Source organism: Canis lupus, chromosome 21, assembly GCF_003254725.2.
Source record: "Canis lupus dingo isolate Sandy chromosome 21, ASM325472v2, whole genome shotgun sequence".
Classification (NCBI taxonomy): Eukaryota; Metazoa; Chordata; class Mammalia; order Carnivora; family Canidae; genus Canis; species Canis lupus.
Window position 1 is genome coordinate 7,155,629 of NC_064263.1, and position 21,953 is coordinate 7,177,581.

The following is a 21,953-nucleotide window of genomic DNA, read 5'->3' on the forward strand; positions in this document are numbered from 1 at the left end:
TAACGGAGAATAGGTCATACTTTAAAAGATTAAGAAGCAGGGAAATAGTTTCAGTCTGAGTCCCTGAAAGGATGTTATTGGTCTTAATTTCACAGAGGAGGATACGTTATTTTATATTACAAAACTCTAATTTAAGGACTTACGTATAGAATTTATCATTGATGAGAGATAGAAACAAAAAGTTTCACCTTCAGGCTGGGACGCTGACTTAACAGCCTCCATAGCTCTGTGAGCATCAAATAGATGCTGGCTCCTACATTCTGAAAGGGTCCTGTTGACTGCCTTTACGTTTCACTCATAGTTAATATCAAGCTGATTGATAAGCACCAGGGAAATCTGGCAAAAATAGTGACTTTTTATCTTTTTTTTTTAATAAAGATTTTATTTATTTATTCGTGAGAGACACACACAGAGAGAGGCAGAGACACAGGCAGAGGGAGAAGCAGGCTCCATGCAGGGAGCCCGACATAGGACTCCAGCCTGGGTCTCCAGGATCATGCCCTGGGCTGAAGGTGGCGCTAAAGCGCTGAGCCACCGGGGCTGCCCCTATAATCTTTGTTAAATGAAAATATTGCTATGTACTTTTTAAAAAAAAAAATTTGTTTATTCATGAAAGACACACACACACACACACACACACACACACACACACACACACACACACTGAGGCAGAGACACAGGCAGAGGGAGAAGCAGGCTTCATGCACCGATCCTGATCTGATGTGGGACTCCATCCTGCGACTCTAGGATCACGCCCTGAGCCAAAGGCAGATGCTCAACCACTGAGCTACTTACGCAGTTATGCGTCCCTGCTATGTACTTTTGATAACATTGTAATTGATATATTTTTAAGATTTACATTTTTAACAATTTCTTACTGGTATGAAGAAATGCAACTCATTATTATACATTGATTTAGATTTTGGAATCTTCTTAAATTCAGTCTAGTAATTTCACTATAATTTCTCTTGGGTTTTCAAAGAATCAGTCATGTTTTCTGCCAAAAAATTGTGTTTTTCTTCCTTTTCAGTTATAATTCTTTCTTGCTTCCTTTTCCTGGCTAGAACCTCCAATAGTTGATGTTATTAGGCATACTTGTTATATTTTTTTAAGATTTTATTTTTTCAAGTAATCTGTACACCCAACATGGGGCTCAAACTTACAACTCCAAGATCAAGAGTTACATGCTCTACCAACCAAACCAGCCAGGAGCCCTATCACATTTCTAATTTTAAAGTGAATATGGCATTAACATAGGACTGTAAATACATATAGCATCAACAAAACTGCTTCTTAGAGCATGCACTAGGTGTTAGCTGCATAGAGTCAGGTGATCGTATTTTGTTCAAAACAACCTCCTTCTTGTTTCATCAACATACTAAATCTCCTCCTGCCTGTGCACTTTTAAATCTGCCAGGAGAGATGTTTCTCCAAATAACTTCATGGCTCACTTTCATTTCTTTTAGGTCTCTGCTAAAATGTCTCTTTATCAGAGTCTTTTCCTGATCTTCCTAATATAAAAGGTGTAGTAAAGAGTCGGATTCCATTTTTTACGTTTGACTGTGGACATCTTTTAAGCCTCATTCCTCCCTTTTCCCATTCTGTTCCATGTTTGATGAGCAAGCTGATAAGCCAGCTGCTCCTTCTCTGACACTTGTGGGAAACTTAAACTCCATGTGGAACCATAACCCTAGCCCTAATCCTTCACCACCATAAAAACCTCAAACCAGTCTCCTTTCCCTGTTTTCTCAAGCCATTTTTGGACCTACTTGGTAGCTGTCCTGCTTTCCCCAGAAAGCCTCATTATTTGAGCAGTAATCCCTTTCAGACACCCTGCAGGGTGTGCCTTTATCCATCTTGACATCCAAATTGAGTTTTGGGTGGTAAGTCCATCCTGTTTCATGTGAGATGGAAACAACAAAAGAGTCTCCTCCTTTACAGCCTGTCCTGTGCTTTTTCTTCACAGGACTTAATACGACCTGTCATATATTTGTTGATTGTTAGTTTTCCCCCCACTATATAAATGTCTGAATGATAGAGCTCAGCATCTGGTGAAGTGTCTGGCATTATCTTCTACACACTCATTCATTCAACAATTATTTATTGAGTTTTTACTTTGTCCAGGCACTGTTAAAGGCATTAGTACTACACTAGTAAACAAAGCCCTTACCCTTATGGAGCTTACATTCCAGTGGGCAGGGGAGGTGTTCAATACGCTTTTGTTAAACCAATAAACAGTAATATTTTTTTCTGTCTGGAGGTAAGATATTAAAAAGAAACATCACTGTGCATATAAAATTTTTATTTTCAAATTGAGGCTTATTTAAAAATAACATTTAGGAATTTATATTCACAGGTCCTGTTATAGGTAATATCCAAAGAAGATAATCAAAACACATTTTTTTGAAGATTTAGTATATGTTTAGTATTAAAACTAAATTTTGTTACTAAATCTACACAAGGTTGGCATTAGCAAGATTAAGATTAGACAGTAGATTTCTGGCTAATGATTATTATAGACAAATATTCAGGAAAATTTCAACAATTACCATCAGTAAAAGAACATAACTTTTTATTTTACAAAGGACGATTATGTTTAGCAATAACCTCACTTATAAATTAAAGTATACTCATTTCAGTGCTGTATTTTGATGCTGTTTCTTTTCCCTTTACTTCTGGCAAATAATTGATATGGTACAATGCTTCCAATTGGTAAGCCGAACAAAGGAGGCATCATGGCTAACTCCCTAGTTGCCAATGTTTGTGAAAGGCAAACTGCAAACTTCTGAGTATGATTCAGCCCCACCAAAAGGGGTAAAGTTGCTTCCTTTGCCCACCTTATTCCATGAAAAAGAGTATACTCTGATTTCTGAAATGGATTTTTTAAAGTTCAGTACTAAGATTCAACAACTATCAACATTTGCAACCCTGATTTTTCTAATACCCAGAAACATCCACTTGGGAGTTTGAGACTAATTTGAAGAATTTAATAATGTAAGTGATTACCAGTAGATGGTAGGAATAATCACAATTCCTGACTATGTTTTTATTTAAGGTATAAACATAAAACTGATTTTGCTGTTATTAAAGAATAAAAACGAAGAACATTTTCATTATGTATCTTTGTTCCCAATAACTTCTAAGATATATCCATGAAATAATACAGAGTATAAATGTCAACATACCTTCCAGTTAAAGGCCAGAAAAATGGAATTTCAGTAGTGAGATAATTTCTATTGAGTTTTATATTAGCATCAATTGGTGAGTAATAAGTTAACCTTAGTGAATTATTTCTCTTTCATTTGATTTAATCTCGGCCAAATAAATGAGTCTCTTTTGGTTGATCAATGCGATACAGAAACTCTGCAGGCAAGAAGTATCCAAGATATTCCACTGTGTCTGGGGTTGTATCTTGATGGTAGTGTCCACCTTCCCCATGATGACTAAAACAGTGAGTGTGCTCCAAACGCAAATCAAACCCCTAGGACAACAGACAAGCTATTGGTCAGTTTTCAAAATATTTTGGATAGGATTCATTTAAGGGGGAGGGAGACCTTTTTATTAATATTACCATGGTTTATATTTTATTTTTAAGTAAATAATATATTCACTTAATTCAAAATTCAGAGGGTGGAAAGGGATATTAACACCTTAAAATGTGTCTATCCATCTCCTGCCTTTACTACTTACTCCCTTTCCTTGCAGGCAACCAATGTAAACAGTTTCTTATGTATCCTTCCAGAAATATTTACTTTTATCATTTTTACTCAAATGGTAGCACCTTGTATGTACTGTACAAGTATTTTTTTTTTCATTTAACAATATAGCTTGAGATCAGATTATAAAAGAGCTTCCTTTTTCTTTTATACCTGCATGGCATTCTATTTTATGTACACACCACTTCCCAACTGACGTTTAGATTATTTCCAATTCTATCACATTAATGCTATCATGACTAACGTTTTAACTAATAATTTTACATACTTATGCATATATTTAAGAACAAAGTCCTAGACATATCTGTAATTGCTAGATAAAAAAATATGACTAGTCATTATTCTGGTAGATACTTTCTATGAATTGGTCTATATCATATCTTTTTCTAGTATGTAGTATTAAAATATAATGAATAGTATAATAAGCAACAAATAGGATAGAAGACATGAATCCTGGTCCTAATTCTACTGTTTAATAACATGACTTTGGGTGTTAGTTAAAATACATGTACTTTCATTTGCTCAAAGGTAGAATCAACCCTGCCCTAACTCATAGGGTCGTTAGCCACCTGCTGTCTTATCTTCCAAGATAATCCTAGAGACTGCCCTAGTTCTTAAACAAGAACACAAAAAGTACCTTATTTTAAAAGAATATCCTAAAAATTAAGCATTATCACTCTATTATACTGCAATATAAAAGATGGACATAAACTTACCGGGTCTTTGGAGACAAAAACTGGCAGACAAACCAAAGGAGCTCTCATCTCATAAAAGTGCAACCATTTATTCACCTCTTCATCAGAGTTCAATGGGCAGGAAGAAAATTCTGCAGGCTACAAAAAAAGATCATTTGAAATATATAGAATATTATGGAGAGTTAAAATTTTAAATTATATATAACTTCATGAAGTTAAAAATTTAAGCCTTCCCATAGATTTGGTTATTTTTAGAATCAAAACAAGTTACACATCCTAGTTTTCAAAATGATCATCAACTAAGTGTATAAGCTAAAATGTATGAATGAATAAACGAAGGAATGGGTATATTACTATCTTTTAATTTTTCATAGCTTCTTAGTTTTATTGGAAATACATCCTCATCCTAATTTTAAGTCTCATTACTACTACTGGTAGATGGGTAGGGGGAGGGAGAAGCAAGGCATTTGAAATTGGCAGAAGCATCAAAAAGAATAAAATAGTAAGGAATAAACTTAATCAAGGAGGCAAAAAACTTATACTACAAAGCATTACTGAAAAATTTAAAGACTCCAATAGGAGCACCTGGGTGGCCTAGTCCGTTGGGCAACCAACTGGATTTCGGCTAAGGTCATGATCTCAGGGTCTGGAATTCAAACCCACATGCAGCTCCCCATCAACACCCCTCCTTGATCTTCCCCCATGGAGCCCCACAAGGAGGGCTCTGCAGAGTGCCACAAGGAGCCCTGAGGAACAGCAAGGAGTCTCCTTCTCCCCCTCTCCCTTTGCCCCCAGCTCCCGCTCATGTGCATGCACACACATGTGCACTCTCTAAAATTAATCTTAAAAAAAAAAGATTAAAAAATAAAAATTCCAATAAATGGAAAAATATCCTGTTTATGGATTGAACTTGATATTGTTAAGATGTTAATACTACCAAAAGTGATGTAAAGATTCAACACTATCCCTATCAAAATCTCAATAAAGTGTTTTACAGAAGTAGAAGAATCCATTGTAAATTTCATATGGAATCACACAGGACCCCAAAGAGCCAAACCAATTTTTGGGGAAAAAAGGAAGTTCAAAGTCTAATACTCCCTGATATCAAACTGATTACAAGAAATCAAAACAGTGACACTGGCATAAAGACAGACATAAAGATCAGTGGAATAGAGATCCCAGAAATAAACCCTTGCATAGACAGTCAAATAATTTTCAATAAGGGTATCAAGACCATTCAGTGGAAAAAGGATAGTCTTTTCAAAAAATGGTGCTGATGTATAAAAGAATGAAACTGGACTCTTAATTTATATATAATATATATATACAAAATATATATATACAAATTATACATGTATACAAAAAGTAACTTAAAATGAATCAGACCTAACTCTTAAGAACATACACACACACACCTTGCGTGTGATTTAATATATATATAATTGTGTGTGCATGTATATAAAATTGTGAGATATATATATATATATATATAAAACTAATGTTATTCAGGCTTGAAAAGGAAGGAAATCCCACAGTTTGTGACAACATGGACGAACTTGGAGGACTTTATGCTAAGGTGAAATAAACCACACGTAGATAAATACTGCATTACATCATTTATTGTAATCTAAAGAGGCCAACTTAGAGAAACAGAGACTAGAATGGTTGCCAGGGGCTGAGAGTGGGGAAGATGAGGTGTTGGTCAAAGGGTACAAAAACTTTTCAGTTATAAGGTGGATAAGTTTCAGAGATATAATGTACATTATGGTAACTACAGGCATACCTTGGAGATACTTTAGGTTCAGTTCCAGACCATTGCAATAAAGTGAATATTGTAATAGAGCAAGTCAAACAATTTTTTTGGTTTCCTAGTGCATGTAAAAGTGATGTTTACATTATACTGTAGACTTTTAAGTGTGCAGTAGCATTATGTCTAAAAAAAGTACACACCTTATTTAAAAACTCTTTATTGCTAAGAAATGCTAGCAATCATCTGAACTTTCAGTGAATCATAAACTTTTTGCTGGTGGAGGGTCTTACCTCAGTGTTGATGGCTGCTGGGTGCTCAGGGTGGTGGTTGCTGAAAATTGGGATGGCTCTGGTAATGTCTAAAAATAAGGCACAGTGAAGTCGGCCATACCAATTGACTCTTCCTTTCATGAATGATTTCTCTGTTGCATGCAATGCTGTTTGATAGCATTTTACCCATAGTAGAACTTTCAAAATTGGATTCAATCCTCTCAAACCCTTATAGCTGCTTTAGCAACTACATTTATATAATATTCTAAATCCCTTGTTGTCATTTCAATAATCTCCACAGCATCTTCACTAGGAGCAGATTTCATCTTAAGAAACCACTTTCTTTGCTCATCCATAAGAAACAACTCCTCATCCATTAAAGTTTTATCATGAGATGGCAGCAATCCAGTCCCATCTTCAAGCTCCACTTCTAATAATAGTTCTCTCACTGTTTCCACCACATCTGACATGACTTCCTCCACTCAAGTCTTGAACCCCTTAAAGTTATCCATGAGAGTTAACTTCCAAACTTCTACTTGTTATTTTGACTTCTCATGAATCACAAATGTTAACAGCATCTAGAATGGTGAATCCTCTTCCAGAATGTTTTCAATTGACTTCGCCCTGAGCTGCCATATAGCTATAGCCAGCTATAACCTTATGAAATATATTTCTTAAATAATAAGACTTCAAAGTTGAAATTACTCCTTGAGCCATGGGCTGCAGAATGCATGCTGTGTTAGTGGGCATGAAAACATTCATCTCATTGTACATCTCCATCAGAGCTCTTGGGTGACCAGGTGCATTGTCCATGCGCATGAAAGGAATATTTTTTTCTGAGCAGTAGGTCTCAACAGTGTGCCAAAAATATTCAGTAAACCATGTTGTAAACAGATGTGCTACCATCCAGGCTTTGTTGGTCCATTGATAGAACACAGGGAGCGTAGATTTAGCATAATTTTTAAGGGCCCTAAGATTTTCAGCATGGTAAATGAGCACTGGCTTCAACTGAAAGATACCAGTTGCATTAACCCCTAACAAGAAAGTCACCCTGTCCTTTGAAGCTTTGAAGGTAGGCACTAACTTCTCTTTACCTGTGAAAGTCCTACATGATATCTTTTTCTAATAGCAGGCTCTTTTGTCTACATTGAAAATCTGTTGTTTAGTGTAGCCACCTTCATTAATTATCTTAGCTCGACCTCTGGATCACTTGTCACAGCTTCCACAACACGCTCTGCTTCCTCTTGCAATTAATTGTATGTTAGGGAGATAGCTTTTTCCTTCAAACCCATGAACTATTCTTCTGCAGCTTCCTCACCTCTTACAGCCTTCATGGAATTGCTCTGGATTAGGCTTTGGTTTAAGGGAATGTTGTGGCTAATTTGATCTTCTATTCAGGCCACTAAAACTTTACCCAAATCATCAATAAGGCTGTTTTTGCTTTCTTATCATTTGGGTATTCACTGGACTAACATGTCTAATTTTCCTTTAAGAACTTTTTCCTTTGTCTTTATAACTTCACTATTTGGAAGGAAGTCTAGTTTTTGGCCTTACTTGACTTTTGACATGCCTTCTTCACTAAACTTAGTAATTTCTAGGTTTTAATTTAAAGTGAGAGAAGTTGACTCTTCCTCTCCCTTGAACATTTAGAGGCCATTGTAGCATTATTAACTGGCCTAATTTCAATATTGTTGTGTCTTAGGGAATAGAGAGGCCCAAGGAGAGGGAGAGAGATAGGGGAATGGCCAGTTGGTGGAACTGTCAAAACATACCAACATTTACTCATTAAATTATTCATCTGATATGGACACAGTTTATGGTGCCCCAAAACAATTATGATAGTTACATCAAAGATCACTGATCACAGACCACTATAACAAATATAATAATGGAAAAGTTTCAAATATTGCAAGAATTACCAAAATGTAATACAGAGACAGGAAGGGAGCAAAAGTTGTTGGAAAATTGGTGGCAAAAGGCTTACATGATGCAGTGTTGCCACAAACCTTCAATTTATAAAAAAAAAATGCAGTATTTGTGGAATGCAATAATGTGAAACACAATAAAACAAGATATGCCCATGGTTAGTAATGAAATATTATGTACTCGCATTTAAAAAAAATCCTACAATTATTTGGTATTTACAAATAAATTTATCTATAATTCTGTTTTTAATAATTTGGAAAATTAAGTATTTTCACAATGTTGTGTTTTTCTTTGCAAAATTAGCTGGCTTGCCATTTAGAATTATCAGGATGGGGCATCAGGGTGGCTCAGTCAGTTAAGCATCTGACCTGATCTCAGGTCATAGGACTGAGCCCCATGTTGGGCTCCACACTCAGGACAGAGTCTGCTAGGGATTCTCTCTCTCCTTCTCCCTCTGCCCCTCCCCCTGCTCATGAACACACTGTCTCTCACTTTCTCTCTCTAAAATAAATAAATAAAATCTTTTAAAAAATACAATAAAAAATCAAATTATCAGGATAAAAAACATTAAAATCACTTTTTTGATGATTTTATTGATAAAATGAAAAGGAAATTGAGTTGTAATTACTTTTATACTATTCATTTATTCACCTCCAAAAAAATGATTTTAAAACCTGAATGCCCTAGGTCTTGCTTCATATAGTATTCCATCCTTGATGTCTTATAAACTTGTATAATCAGCCTGTAAGATTATAATTTTCATAATGAGTCCTTTCCCCAAAACCATCATGTTTTTTTGTTTGTTTTGTTTTTTGAGTGCAAGGAGAATGAGAAAGAGAGGGAGGAGAGGAGGAGAGGGGGAGAGGAGGAGAGGGGGAGAGGGGGAGAGGGGTGGAGAGAGAGAGAATCCCAAACAGGCTCCACCCAGCACAAAGCCTGATGCTGGGCTTGATCTCACAACCCTCAGATCGCAACCTGAGCCGATAACAAGAGTCGGACATCCAAATGACTGAGCCACCAGGCACCCCACCACAACCATCTTAATAGCAAAGTCTATGTATGGAGTTTGGGATTCTGGCAATAAAAATGATTATCCATTTCTAAGGCTTATATTCAAGTCTATCTAGATCTTAAAAGCAAACACAGTGAAAAGAAACTTCTAATATATTAACATGAAAAAGGACCCTAGTTAGACATTATCTCACAATATGATTTACAGTATTGTTTGTTATTTAAGTTTTAAAGTAATACAATAAGAAAAGTATTCAGGGTGTCTTTAAGGGTAGAATTCTCCATTCTACTAAATTCTATTATAAATCCTAAGATCTTAAGTATGTGCACATACATACCCACATACGCATGCAACGAAGGCCCTTACCATTATGTGAGTCTTTGCTTTTCCCTTCTCAATTACGAAAGTCCCTCCCATCCCTACAGGTTTATCTCCATAATGTTTTTCAAGAGTCTGTCTCATACAAGTCACGAAGTTAAGTTTTCCAGTTCTTCTTTTGGCTTTCACCTCAATGACCTAGAGAGGATATAAATATGCACACCATTGTTCTAAGCTGCAAAATATTATGTGGATAACTATCAAAGTGAAGCATATAATCAAGACCTGAGCTGAGATCAAGAATCAGATGTTTAACCAACTGAGCTACCCAGGTACCCCTTAAACATATCTTTTTAATTCACTACCTCATTTCTCAAAGTAGCTAAAGTAGCTACTCTATTTAAAAATCTGAGAGTTCTCACAATTGCTAACACTGTTATCATCTTTTGGTGTTCTAATAGGAAGTAAATACGAAGTTTCCTAAGCTCCTTGCTATATTTTGCTACCACCATTTCAGTCTAGATCAACCAACATCCGATCCATCAGGAATGAGCAAACTACCTACAGACTAACTAGGGACTGGCATTATCTATTTACTTCAACTGCACAGCTCATATGTTTGACTCACTCCCCCATGAATATTGTTACCTTTTATTCCTCAGAAAAAAAGGTATTGCTTACTAAGTATTCCTAACCTCAGTTTTAAATAAGACTTCCACCTTGCCTGTAGTACTATAGTAATCTTTCATAACTGGGTTAAAGAAATTTGACTTAGCTAGTTTTGAATTAAGAAAACCATATTTGTGACAATAAAAATTCAACTTTTTTTTAGCTATCTGAGAACTTCTGGAGAATACTGTGTTTTGTGAACAACAACAAAAAAAGTCACCTTTCCAGGTTGGCCCTCACTGGCAAAAAGATTAGCCAGTAATGCACACCCAAAATCATGGTATTTCTCACTGTATTTCTCTAGCAGGCACCCTCCATCTGCAGGGTTAATATGGGCAAAGTAACTTCCATTCATTGCAGGTTTATGTTCACTTCCTATTTGAATAACTGGCATAAACTGAAAAGTAAAATAAGAAAGTAAATTGGTCAACCCTGGCATCAATATGCAAAGAGAGTATATTGAGTAACATAACAAAGGATCTTATCCTTGACTTTAGATATTTTATATCAGAATCTAGTAAGAAAGCATGAAGCATGAAATATTTAATTTTAGATTCAAGATGTTAAAGATTTATAAACAACAAAAAATTGAAAAAATATCTTATAAAATGTTCACAGTATTTCTTAGTTTCTAGAACATTGTAAATTGTGCTTTAAAATGTCTGTCTTTAGATTTTAAACTTTTTTTTCTATATTGAACACTGGGTAAATTATATTCATCTTTCTACAAAAGAACTTGTATGATTATTGACTAATGGTTACATCAGAAGAGGTGAGGGGATAGGCAGAATGAAGAGGTCCTTCATTCTTCTATTTAAGAGATGTGAAGAAACTTTTTTTTTATGTTGTAAACATACTAACATACAGAGTAATAGATAGTACCTTTTGTAAATAATCATCATACCACTGGCATAGGGCCTTACTAAGTCTGAAAGAGGGAACTGATGAGATCATTAATTATTCCATTCATTTCATCAAAAGCTCCTCTTGTATCAAAAGAAAAAGAACTATAGTGAAGCTAGGAATTCTCTGATGTGTAAGGATTAAAATTTTTCACAATCCAGGGTTCTCAGCAGACTATATTAGGTCTCATTTAACACTGAGTGCATACCCTGAGAAAATGTGAAATTAGAGGTTAGTGCTATGCTATAGTCAAAATCTGTATCACACAGTACTGAATCTGTAAAGAAAGATGACATCGACCATTTATAATACATTCAGAAAGCAGACTTTCTGATAGGGCAATAAAAGAAAAAAGATAAACCAAATGTCAAATCAATAAAATAAAATAATTATATGAATGCGGACCTCAGCGTTGAACCCAAGAGTCTGAAATGGGCCTGCTCCTGCTCCAAGAATAAAAGCTCCAGGAAGCTTGATTTCTTTTGCAATCTTATTTAGATCATAAACCTATATAAGAAGAAAAAATATTATTTAAATAACTTAAATCTCTTGGTTTATTATTTTTGAATGAGTCCACTAACCCTTCCTTGACACACTGGTCAATGGATCTTCTAATAATGTAAAGAGAATCAACCCAACTTCTTATAATCTTCATGTGAATGTGAGGAGTTAAAGTATACTTACTTTTTCTTTATTTACAAGAGGCAATAAGTAAGGCACACCTCCTACTTCTGCAATTCTAGTTTTCCCACAGATGCCTAAAAAAAAAGAAGTCATCTTAAAAATAGGCAAACATCTAATTTAAGTATAAAATGTCAAGAGACACTAATTTAATTTATTAAGAGTATGTAACTTCTCCATTCCCTCGGTTTTACAAATAGCAGAGATTGGAAGATGAAAGTAGTTATGATCCCTATCCTATTCTAATTACTTGTGTTTCCAATATTGTCATAACCAAGCCTGGCTTGATATAGTTGGTAGCATAAAGGCAATAGAAAGTTGATAATAGAGCAAGGCTAGAATTGAAGCCAAAGTTTGGATAGGATGAAATTTCCAGAATTAGTCTATAATGACCTATTCCTTTAAAAATCTGTGCTTTTAGGGGTGCCTGGGTGGCTCAGTGGTTAAGCATCTGCCTTTGGCTCAGGTCGTGATCCCGGGGTCCTGGGATCGAGTCCTGCATTGGGTTCCCCGCAGGGAGGAATATATAGATGGAAATGTCCTGTGGACAGCTGGAATTACTGATCTGTAACTAAGAAAATGAGAGACCTAGGTGAGATGTGCAGATTTCAAATTCTTGTAGCCAAATAGTAATTTAAAACCAGCGGATTCTATGAAGAAATGCAGAGATTGTAGAGTAAGAAGAGGCTGAGCAAAGATTCTAGAAAATGTCAGGATTTCAGAGCCTGCCAGAAAGAAAAGGAATCAAGGAAAATGAAGAACATAGAAGTAGGAAAGGTACCCAGGAAGTACAGGCAAAAGAACCAAGGAGAGAGAATGTCAGGCAGCAACAGCCAGATACTATGTAATATGTTAGAGATCAGATAATACTAGTAAACAAACCAAAATCGTTGGTGACTTCAATAATACCAGTTCATTTAGAAGCTACCTAACAACATTTATAAGACATCATTCATATATAAACATACATATATAGCTTCCTTAGTGTTGCAATTTAAAGGCTTACAAATTATTTATTAGAAAACTCTTTGGATGACAAGAATTAAGATTAACCTTTTTTTGCCTTCTACTGTGTTTTCTGATTTCTTAATTTTAACTAATTTATTAGTTATTTAGTGAGGAGAATAGGTTACTTTTATAATTGGTTTTCAGAAAGAGATTAGGACCAAAAACAGTAAACTGCAAAAATCGTTTACCTTTTACAGGAAAGGTAAATGGCTCCTTAGTCAGATCAGGGCAATCAACCACAGAGACCTGGACATCAGCAAAGTTACCCTTTAGCCCCTTCTGCAGAACTGGTAAAGACAAGGAAAAAGGTTATTAAACATTAGGTGAGGGACATCTGAGTGGCTCAGCGGTTGGGCGTCTGCCTTGGGCTCAGGCCATGCCCTGGAGTTCCAGGATCAAGTTCCACATCGGGCTCCCTGCAGGAGACATGCTGCCCATGTCTCTGCTTTCTGTGTGTCTCTCATGAATAAATAAAATCTTAAGGGATCCCTAGAGCCTGCCTTTGGCGCCTGCCTTTGGCCCAGGGCGCGATCCTGGAGACCCGGAATCGAATCCCACATCGGGCTCCCGGTGCATGGAGCCTGCTTCTCCCTCTGCCTATGTCTCTGCCTCTCTCTCTCTCTCTCTCTCTCTCTCTCTGTGACTATCATAAATTAAAAAAAAAAAAAATTAGGTGAAAATTTGCCACCATATATCAAATCTTCCCTCAACATTTTGGGTATCATGCTCCCAATCTAAACTTGTATTTATAAATGTTGGGGTGGGGGTGATGTGCATCTAGCTAGCTCAGTTGGTAGAGCAAGAGACTCACTTATCTTGGTTCAAGCCCCAAGTTGAATGTAGAGCTTACTTTAAAAAAAAAAAACAAAACAAAAGAGAGGGCAGCCCCTGTGGCCCAGCGGTTTAGCGCCACCTTCAGCCTGGGGTGTAATCTTGGAGACCTGGGATCAAGCCCCATATCAGGCTCCCTGCATGGTGCCTGCTTCTCCTTCTGCCTGTGTCTCTGCCTCTCTCTCTTTCTCTCTCTCTCATGAATAAATAGATAAAATATTTTAAAAAAAGGAGAGAGAGGGGGAAATGGTCTTCTTAATGAATAGAATTAAACATTAGATAAACAATTAATCACATGTGTTATATCAAATACCTCCATACAATACCTCCATAAAAATCTCTGTAAATCTGTAGAGATTTAAACCACTGAAGATAAACAGTAAAGTGGGTATTACCTCCCTTTTGGGGAGAGAATTCCAAAGACCTACAGAAATGTATATATTTAAACTGTTAGAGGGACCCTGGTGGCTCAGTGGCTGCCTTTGGCTCAGGGCGTGATCCTTGGGATCTGGGCTCCCAGGAGAGAGCCTGCTTCTCCCTCTGCCTATGTCTCTGCTTCTCTCTCTCTGCGTCTCTCATGAATAAATAAATAAATAAATAAATAAATAAATAAATCTTTTAAAAAAATAAACTGTTAGAAAGTAAGCAATTACATGTAACAACTTCACTGACACTTGAAGACGAAATGTTGAGCAAAAGGAGTAAGACACAAAAGAATATATATGACTTCACTTATATGTGCTTCAAAATCAGGCAACTAATCTAAGGTGATAAAAGTCAGAACAGTGTTACCTCTTAGGGTAGAGATATTGACTGGAAAAGTAAATACAGGAAGGAGTCTTCTGGGATGCTGGAAATATTTTATATCTCAATCTGGATGGCAGTGACATGGGTATGAACATGTTAAAATTCATCAAGCTGTACACTTAAAGATCAGTTTGTGTTATTGGAGATATGTTATAACTCAATTAAAAAAAAAGCAGAAAAAGCAAACATATTTCAAAGTTATAAATCTAGGAGCAATGAACTTCTCTCTTTCTTTTTTGAGATGGAGAGAGGAGGAGGAGGAAAGAGAATCTTAAGCAGGCTCCAACCCAGTGCAGAGGCCAACATAGGACTCTATCTCATGACCCTGAGATCATGATCAGAGCAGAAACCAAGAGTTAGATGCTTAACTGAGCCACCCAGAAGCCCCTAAGAGCAATGTATTTCTTTTTTTTTTTAAGATTTCATTCATTCATTCATTCATTCATAGAGACAGAGAGAGAGAGAGAGAGAGAGAGAGAGAGAGAGAGAGGCAGAGACACAGGCAAAGGGAGAAGCAGGCTCCATGCAGGGAGCCTGACGTGGGACTTGATCCCGGCGTCTCCAGGATCACAACCCAGGCTGCAGGCGGCGCCAAACCGCTGCGCCACCGGGGCTGCCCAGAGCAATGTATTTCTAAGGGTGATAAGTTTTCACAAAAATTTCTCTGAGAGTAGTTAGCCATTAGTTTAGGTTTTATAGAATCAGATTCTCCAAAACATGAAGCCGTCCTAAATCTAGCCATGTAGACATCCCATTCCAGATGTTTGAGTTAAAACATTATCTACACGAAAACAGAAACCAAGTTGCCTGGAAAATTCTCCTCCCTAAACTGATGACTGCAAACTTATGAATATATAAAGATTTCAGCATGTAGAAATACAGTAAAATCTATTTTTTTAATCAGTTACAAAGAGACAAAATTCTAGCTATAGTATTTTCTGTAAAACTGAAAATAAATTTTAAGCCAAGAAACTCAGATTCCGTTTCTACTTTGTTCTGAATATGTCCTGTACATATAGAAGGAACATAAAACATAAACACTTAAGAGAAGATAGATGTAGAAAGGCCCTCAAAGAAATGATTCCTAGCTGTCCTGTCATATCAGGGAAAACAGAAAGACAAAAAAGAGATACAGGCAAAGACTACTAGTAATACAGATTGTTGAGCTGCCATCCAAATTAAAGAAAAAATAGGAAGGTCAGAAGCAGAGAGCCATAACCAAGCAAAACCTGAGTATACTTCTTGACCTATCAGACATACAGATGAACTGTCAGGATGGGTGCACTTTGCAAAGGGTGGGTTTTATAGTTACCGTCAGAATAGAACCAAAAGGTTGTCAAACAAATGTTAGCTTTCTGACGGGCTACATACATAGTTTTGGGTTAGTACTAACCCAAAGTATCCTGGTTTCATTTCATATTCCTATTTCTATTTACTTTTTCTTATCTATCACCCCTCTAACTAATTTTGTGAAGCTGCCTTAAGTTCTTGTTTGAACAAGGGGAAATGCATAAAAATATACACAGAGAAATCTAAGCAAGTTCACTGGCAGTCTATCAGAGACAGTCTATCATAGAGAAAAAGTAGTAATGTTAGGAAAATGATTAATATGCCACAGTAGATTATATATTTAAAGAATACTGTGACTGGTAAGAAGTTAAAATTGTGTGACTTTTTGGGCATCACATATACTTAAATCTTCGATTACTATATTCATTTTCATTCTGTAAAGTTGGTATCTTAACAAGAATCTTCAAATGGTGAGTTTAGTTTTTTTGGGGGGGATAATTTTGGACTCTGAACAAAAATAGTACAAAGAGGGGCACATGTGTGGCTCTGACAGTTGGGCATCTGATCTTGGTTTTGGCTCAGGTCAGGATCTCATGGGTCATGGGATGGCGCCTGAGGCTCAGCGCCACTTAAGGCAGAGTCAGCTTGGGATTCTTTCCCTCTTCCAGGTGGAGACCTACTCATATTCTCTTTTTCTCTCTCTCTGAAATAAATGAATAAACTTTTTTTTTTTTTTTAAAAAGGACAAAGAGGAAAAGGAAAATGAGTTCTTAAAAAAAAAAGATTTTATTTTTTTGAGTGAGAATGAGCTAGAGCGAGAAAGAGCAAGGGCAGAGGGAGAGGGAGAAGCAGACTCCCCACTGAGCAGGGAGCCCAAAGCAGGGCTTTATCCTGGGATCCTGACCTGAACCAAAGGCAGACGCTTAACCGAAGCCACCCGAGTGCCTCAGGAAAGTGAGTTCTGCATTGAAAATATTATTGCACAAATCATATCTTAGAATGTTTATATTTTTAAATTTTTTCCTTAGAACAATCTCAAAATACTTAAAGTTAATAATTTATTTACCTACGACAAGCTCCTCAAGACTTGGCACATGAAAAGAATACTCAACACAAGCCATTTCTTTCTTCTTTAGGTGCAAGACTATACCCATAAAGCTATGGCAGGTCAGTGATCACAAGAGTTGGTCGTGCACCATGCATGAACAGTTGTTTCTCTGGAAAGGAACACTGAGAGTTTAGTTATATAAAAAGGGCAAAAGGGCATTTACTTTTCTTTCCTCATGGAAAGGCAACCAGTGTTTCCTGTATTTAATATTCTAAGTGAGAAATGCCCAAGTAACCTTTTTTAATACTGATATTTTAAAGTCAACACTTCAAACAGACAAAAGGAAACGTCAAGCTAAGAAGGCACAATTCATTTTCTTTGGTGGTATATGTGGATTGAACATGCAGTTGTCTGATGGTTGGTCTAAGGAATGTAGGTCCTGAAGCAAAAGATAGTTTTAAGGGTTTATAAGTAACTGTTTAAATGGTTGTTGATAGTAGTATAGGACACTCAAATAATTCGCTCATAGATAATTTGTGTTTTCTCTTCTATATATGACATTTGGGCTAACACACAAGTTTCTTAGACTATATATTTTACAAAAGAAAATTTAAATGACTAAGAGAAATGCACACTTCTACAAATGAATAGCTATTGAAATTTAAATTATTACTTTTATTTACAAATAAATAAATATACTTTCTTGGTAAGCAGCTTTCACGTCCAATTATTCTGATAACCTAACCAATTATAGTGTCAAAAATATAGGCTAAGCATATTTTACAATAAGTAGACATATATACACAGAGATTAGTACCTTACCTTAAGTGTTCAGGTGAGAAGATATGCAAGCAGAGAGAAGTAAATAAAATGAAGAAAAAAAAAAACTCAGGGGGATCCCTGGGTGGCTCAGCGGTTTAGCGCCTGCCTTTGGCCCATGGCACGATCCTGAAGTCCTGGGATCTAGTCCCGCGTTGGGCTCCCTGCATGGAGCCTGCTTCTCCCTCTGCCTGTGTCTCTGCCTCTCTCTCTATCGTGAATTAAAAAAAAAAAAAAATCTTAAAAAAAAAAAAAAAACTCACGCAAAAATAATGTGAGATGGGCAGGGAATCCCACTCAATAAACTGCAACAAAAACTGCAGGTAAAACTTTTTTAAGAGTGTTTCTAAGAGCATTATTCTGATTCTCATTAACATTGTTAATGGAATACCTTATTAATTATTAATCTAGGGACACCTGGGTGGCTCAGAGTTTGAGCATGCATACCTTTGACTCCGGGCATGATAATGCAGTCTGGGATCGTCAGGCTCTTGCAGAGAGCCTGCTTCTCCCTCTGCTTATGTCTCTGCCCCCCCCCCTTCTCTCTGTCTCTCATGAATAAATAAATAAATTTATAAAAAAACGAACATGGGGTAGTGGAAGGGGAGGTGGGCAGGGGATGGGGTGACTGGGTGATGGGCACTGAGGGAGGCACTTGACAGGATGAGCATTGGGTGTTATACTATATGTTGGCAAATCGAACTCTAATAAAAAAATATACAAAAATAAATAAATATTTTAACCCAAAAAATTAATTATTAATTTCAATAGTCTCTGATACAAGCTTATTTACCAACTGAAAGGTGGTCTTTCAATATCACTTAGAAAGTCCCCCCACCCCGGCTTTTTTTAATTTTCCAAAGATTCACAGGTTTCTTAGAAACTGGTTTTCTGGTTTTGATGACAATTTTAAACACATCCTCCACAAACATACTACCTATACATTTAGGACTTAACATTTACGTAAGAACTTCACCAAATACCAACTTTTAATTACATGATATGCACAATCTAGTCTCCCAAATAAAATATCTACTGTTGATAATGGGTCCCAAGTCCTATATAATCATATTTCAATGATCTCCAGTATATCTTTCAGTTAAATAATCTATAACTGTTCAGGAATGAAACATTTTAATTTTTTTGAAATTAGTTTCAGATGGACAGAAAATATAAATATTCTTACATATTCTTCACCTAGATTTTCCAAATGTTAGCATCTTATATTTTCTTTATAAAAAGGTACTAATTAAGAACATGTCAACATCTGCTCAATACTATATATATAAGGAAAATAAAAGCACTCTAGGTATTTCTGTTTCTAGTAGAAATAATAAAGACAAGTTTAAGTTAAATACAATTCTTTGCCATTTTTAAAGGTTAGATTTGTTTGTTTGTTTGGTTTTTCCCCCACGAAAATAGAAACAAAGTCCAAACCTGGGAGGCTACATTTGGAGAACTGGTTTGGAAATGTAGACCTTCAGGCAAGCCAACATCCCAGAAGGCAGTGTGGTAATGTGTGTATAAATGTGTTTATGTAGGAGGGAGGGAAGGAGGTTGGAGTTGGAGTGATGAGAGAAGGGAGTTAGTAGAAGGTTCTACTATATGGGGCACCTGGGTGGTTCAGTTGGTTAAGCGTCTGTCTTCCGCTCAGGTCATGATCCCAGCATCCTGGGATCAAGCTCAGCATTGGGCTTCCTGCTTGGTGAGGAGCCTGCTTCTCCCTCTGCCTTTGCTCAAGCTCACTCTCTCTCTCTCAAGTAAGTAATAAATATATAAGTAAAACCTTAAAAAAAAGTTCTAATGTAAACTCAAAAGTGGCTCTAGGAGGACGGCTTTGGGCTGTAAGGAGGTACAGGATATTCACCCTCCAGCTTCAGTTACTGGGAGTCAGTGGCCCAGAAGTTGGGTCTGGAGAATGGAAGAATATAAATGGGACGCAGTTGGATAAGTGGAGCTGAATAGACAATGCCTAATGGGTAGACCAACTGTAGCAACCAAGCTGATAACTACTGACAGCACGCTATATAACCCATACTATGTTAGGCATTTTACATTCTCTCAGAACCTCTCGCACTGAATAGATATTATATTTCTTTTACAAAAGAGAAATAGGCCAGAGAGAATATCCTATTTACTTGAGATCCTTCAGCTGTTAAAGTGGCAGGAATAATTAAAAACCAAACGTAGCCCACTCTAAATCCAGAACTCCTCACATTATACATTATTATCTGTGGGTTAGCCTGTGATAAAATGACACATTTCAACTCCTAGAAGACAGAATTTGTACAGTACCATCTTAGAGCTCTCAGAGTTATCATCTGTTCACTTTGTTTCTTTCACCTAGGCTGTGATCTCTTTGAAGACAGGACTGTGGTTCTGTCTTCCAAGTGCCTTCCTAGTGGGCACCAGTGCAGCCTTAATTATTTATCGAAAATTTACAATTTATCAGACTCATAAGTCTCTGGGATAGGACTGGCTTCAGGGGTATGCAAGTAGCATAATGTGCTCAGAATGCCATTTGGTTTAATGTTGTCACCACCCTGAAATTCTTAACTTTATATATGAATTAAAAAAAAAGACATTATTAATTTGACAGAGAGAACAAGCAGGTAGAGGCAGAGGGAGAAGCAGGCCCCCACCCCGTGGAGCAGGGAGCCCAATGCAGGGTTTGATCCAAGGACTCTGACCATGATCTGAGCAGAAGGCAGAGGCTTAACAGTCTGAGCCACCCAGGCACTCCTATATTGAACTTTTAGGACCAAATGGGATAAGGGAGGATGTGCAGGATCAGAGGCCAGGGGGGCAAAGTGCATGTCCACTACTATCCCTTGCTACCTCATTCACATAAAGCATTTGTGAAACCCCATAAGCACAGGAATCTGGTGGACCCACCATCTGTGGGAGTTCTGTGAGACTCAAAGGCCAGAGATTCCATAGTGTTGGTAGAACGTGAATACATCAAGAAGAAAAAAAAAAAAGGAGAGATGATTTGGTTTTGTGCAGTTTCCATTGTCCTAGTAAGAACAAAATACATGGGGCAGCCCCGGTGGAGCAGCGGCTTAGTGCCGCCTTCAGCCCAGGGCGTGATCCTGGACACCCAGGATCCGGTCCCACGTCGGGCTCCCAGCATGGAGCCTGCTTCTCCCTCTGTCTGTGTCTCTGCCCCTCTCTGTGTGTGTCTCTATGAATAAATAAATAAAATCTTAAAAAAAATAAATAGCAAGTTTCTATTAATAATAGCATAATAATAAATCAATAGTGTTATTGGTTGAAACACCATGACAAGTCAAAGGAGATCCTAGAGAAGAAAGGAGGTAGCTTCATTTTAGGACCTTTAGGGATTAGGACCTATTTGAGGGCCTGGATTTTCATTTCGTACTGAGGCTCAGAAATAACAGAGCCAGGCCTGCTCCCTCATAGGGCAGGCGTCAGACATGCCCTCCCGGGCCAGGCGCTTCCAAGTGTTTCACAGACTGTGCAGATGCCCAGAGGACTCGACCTTTATGCCTGGAATGTTTTCAATATTTAGAGTGAAACGGAGTGAAGAGACCAGATCACTTTGAAGGTTCCTTCAATCCTGGGATGGAGACCGACCACGCAGGGCGAGGCAGCTTTCCAGGCCTACCACTGACCCGAGGTCTGAGAGTGGACACAGCGAACCAGCTCGTTCCTTTTTAAGTCCTGCAGGGTAAACACCCACCCAAACTAACCTCGTTTAAACCGTTTCAACGCCCGGCAGCCATTCAGGGGACTACGGAGTCAAAAACTCTGAGGGAAAAAAAGCCCTCCGCCGGTGCCTCGCCACAGGCTCCGGTGGGGAGAGCGAGCGAGCGAGCGAGCACGACGCGCCCGGGGGCGGGGGGCGTGCGGTGAGCCACGGAGACGCCGGCGTCCAGTCAGCGCACGCCGGACGCCGCCACCGACGCGCACACTAGAGGGAGGGCGACGTGGCCGCCGCGAGACCCAGCCGGCGCCGCACTCCCCGCCGCGCACGCCGCGCCCGAAGGCTCCGAAAACCCGCCGGCTCGGCAGACGTGAGACCCGGGCAACAGCTCAGTCGCCGTCTCCTCGCAGCTCTCGCCCACCCAGCTGACTCGGCCCCGCGCGTGTTCCGGTCACCTGCGGAGACGGGCGTGGCCACGCCCCCGAACCCTTGGAGCCGCGGAGCGGGCCCCTCCTCCTGACGGCGCTCAGGCCCCGCCCCCCGC

General features: G+C 38.0%; 1 protein-coding gene across 3 annotated transcripts; it reads right to left on the bottom strand.

Annotated features, from left to right (window-relative positions):
• Positions 1-2,285: 2,285 nt before the first annotated feature.
• Positions 2,286-21,842, bottom strand: C21H11orf54 (chromosome 21 C11orf54 homolog). Of its 3 annotated transcripts, XM_035704180.2 has the most exons (10): positions 21,456-21,840; positions 17,746-17,953; positions 16,942-17,092; positions 13,136-13,234; positions 11,943-12,016; positions 11,664-11,765; positions 10,576-10,752; positions 9,735-9,884; positions 4,433-4,549; positions 2,286-3,481 (listed from the first exon to the last, which is right to left on the bottom strand). In XM_035704180.2, exons 3-10 carry the CDS (start codon positions 17,027-17,029, stop codon positions 3,308-3,310), a joined length of 981 nt encoding a protein of 326 aa, XP_035560073.1. In that variant the 5' UTR covers positions 17,030-17,092; positions 17,746-17,953; positions 21,456-21,840; the 3' UTR covers positions 2,286-3,307. The 3 variants fall into 3 exon arrangements, with proteins under 3 accessions (XP_035560073.1, XP_025275078.1, XP_025275077.1); XM_025419293.3 differs by lacking the exon at positions 10,576-10,752 and having other exon boundaries at positions 21,456-21,842; XM_025419292.3 differs by lacking the exon at positions 17,746-17,953 and having other exon boundaries at positions 21,456-21,838.
• Between the last annotated feature and the right edge of the window lie 111 nt (positions 21,843-21,953).

Coding starts and splice junctions, on each gene's coding strand:
- C21H11orf54 (XM_035704180.2), bottom strand. CDS start 17,029: ATGGGTATAGTCTTGCACCTAAAGAAGAAAGAAATGGCTTGTGTTGAG. Junction 11,766..11,942: donor CTCTTGTAAATAAAGAAAAA/GTAAGTATACTT, acceptor CTTCTTATATAG/GTTTATGATCTAAATAAGAT. Junction 10,753..11,663: donor CTCTTGGGTTCAACGCTGAG/GTCCGCATTCAT, acceptor TTTACTTTTCAG/TTTATGCCAGTTATTCAAAT.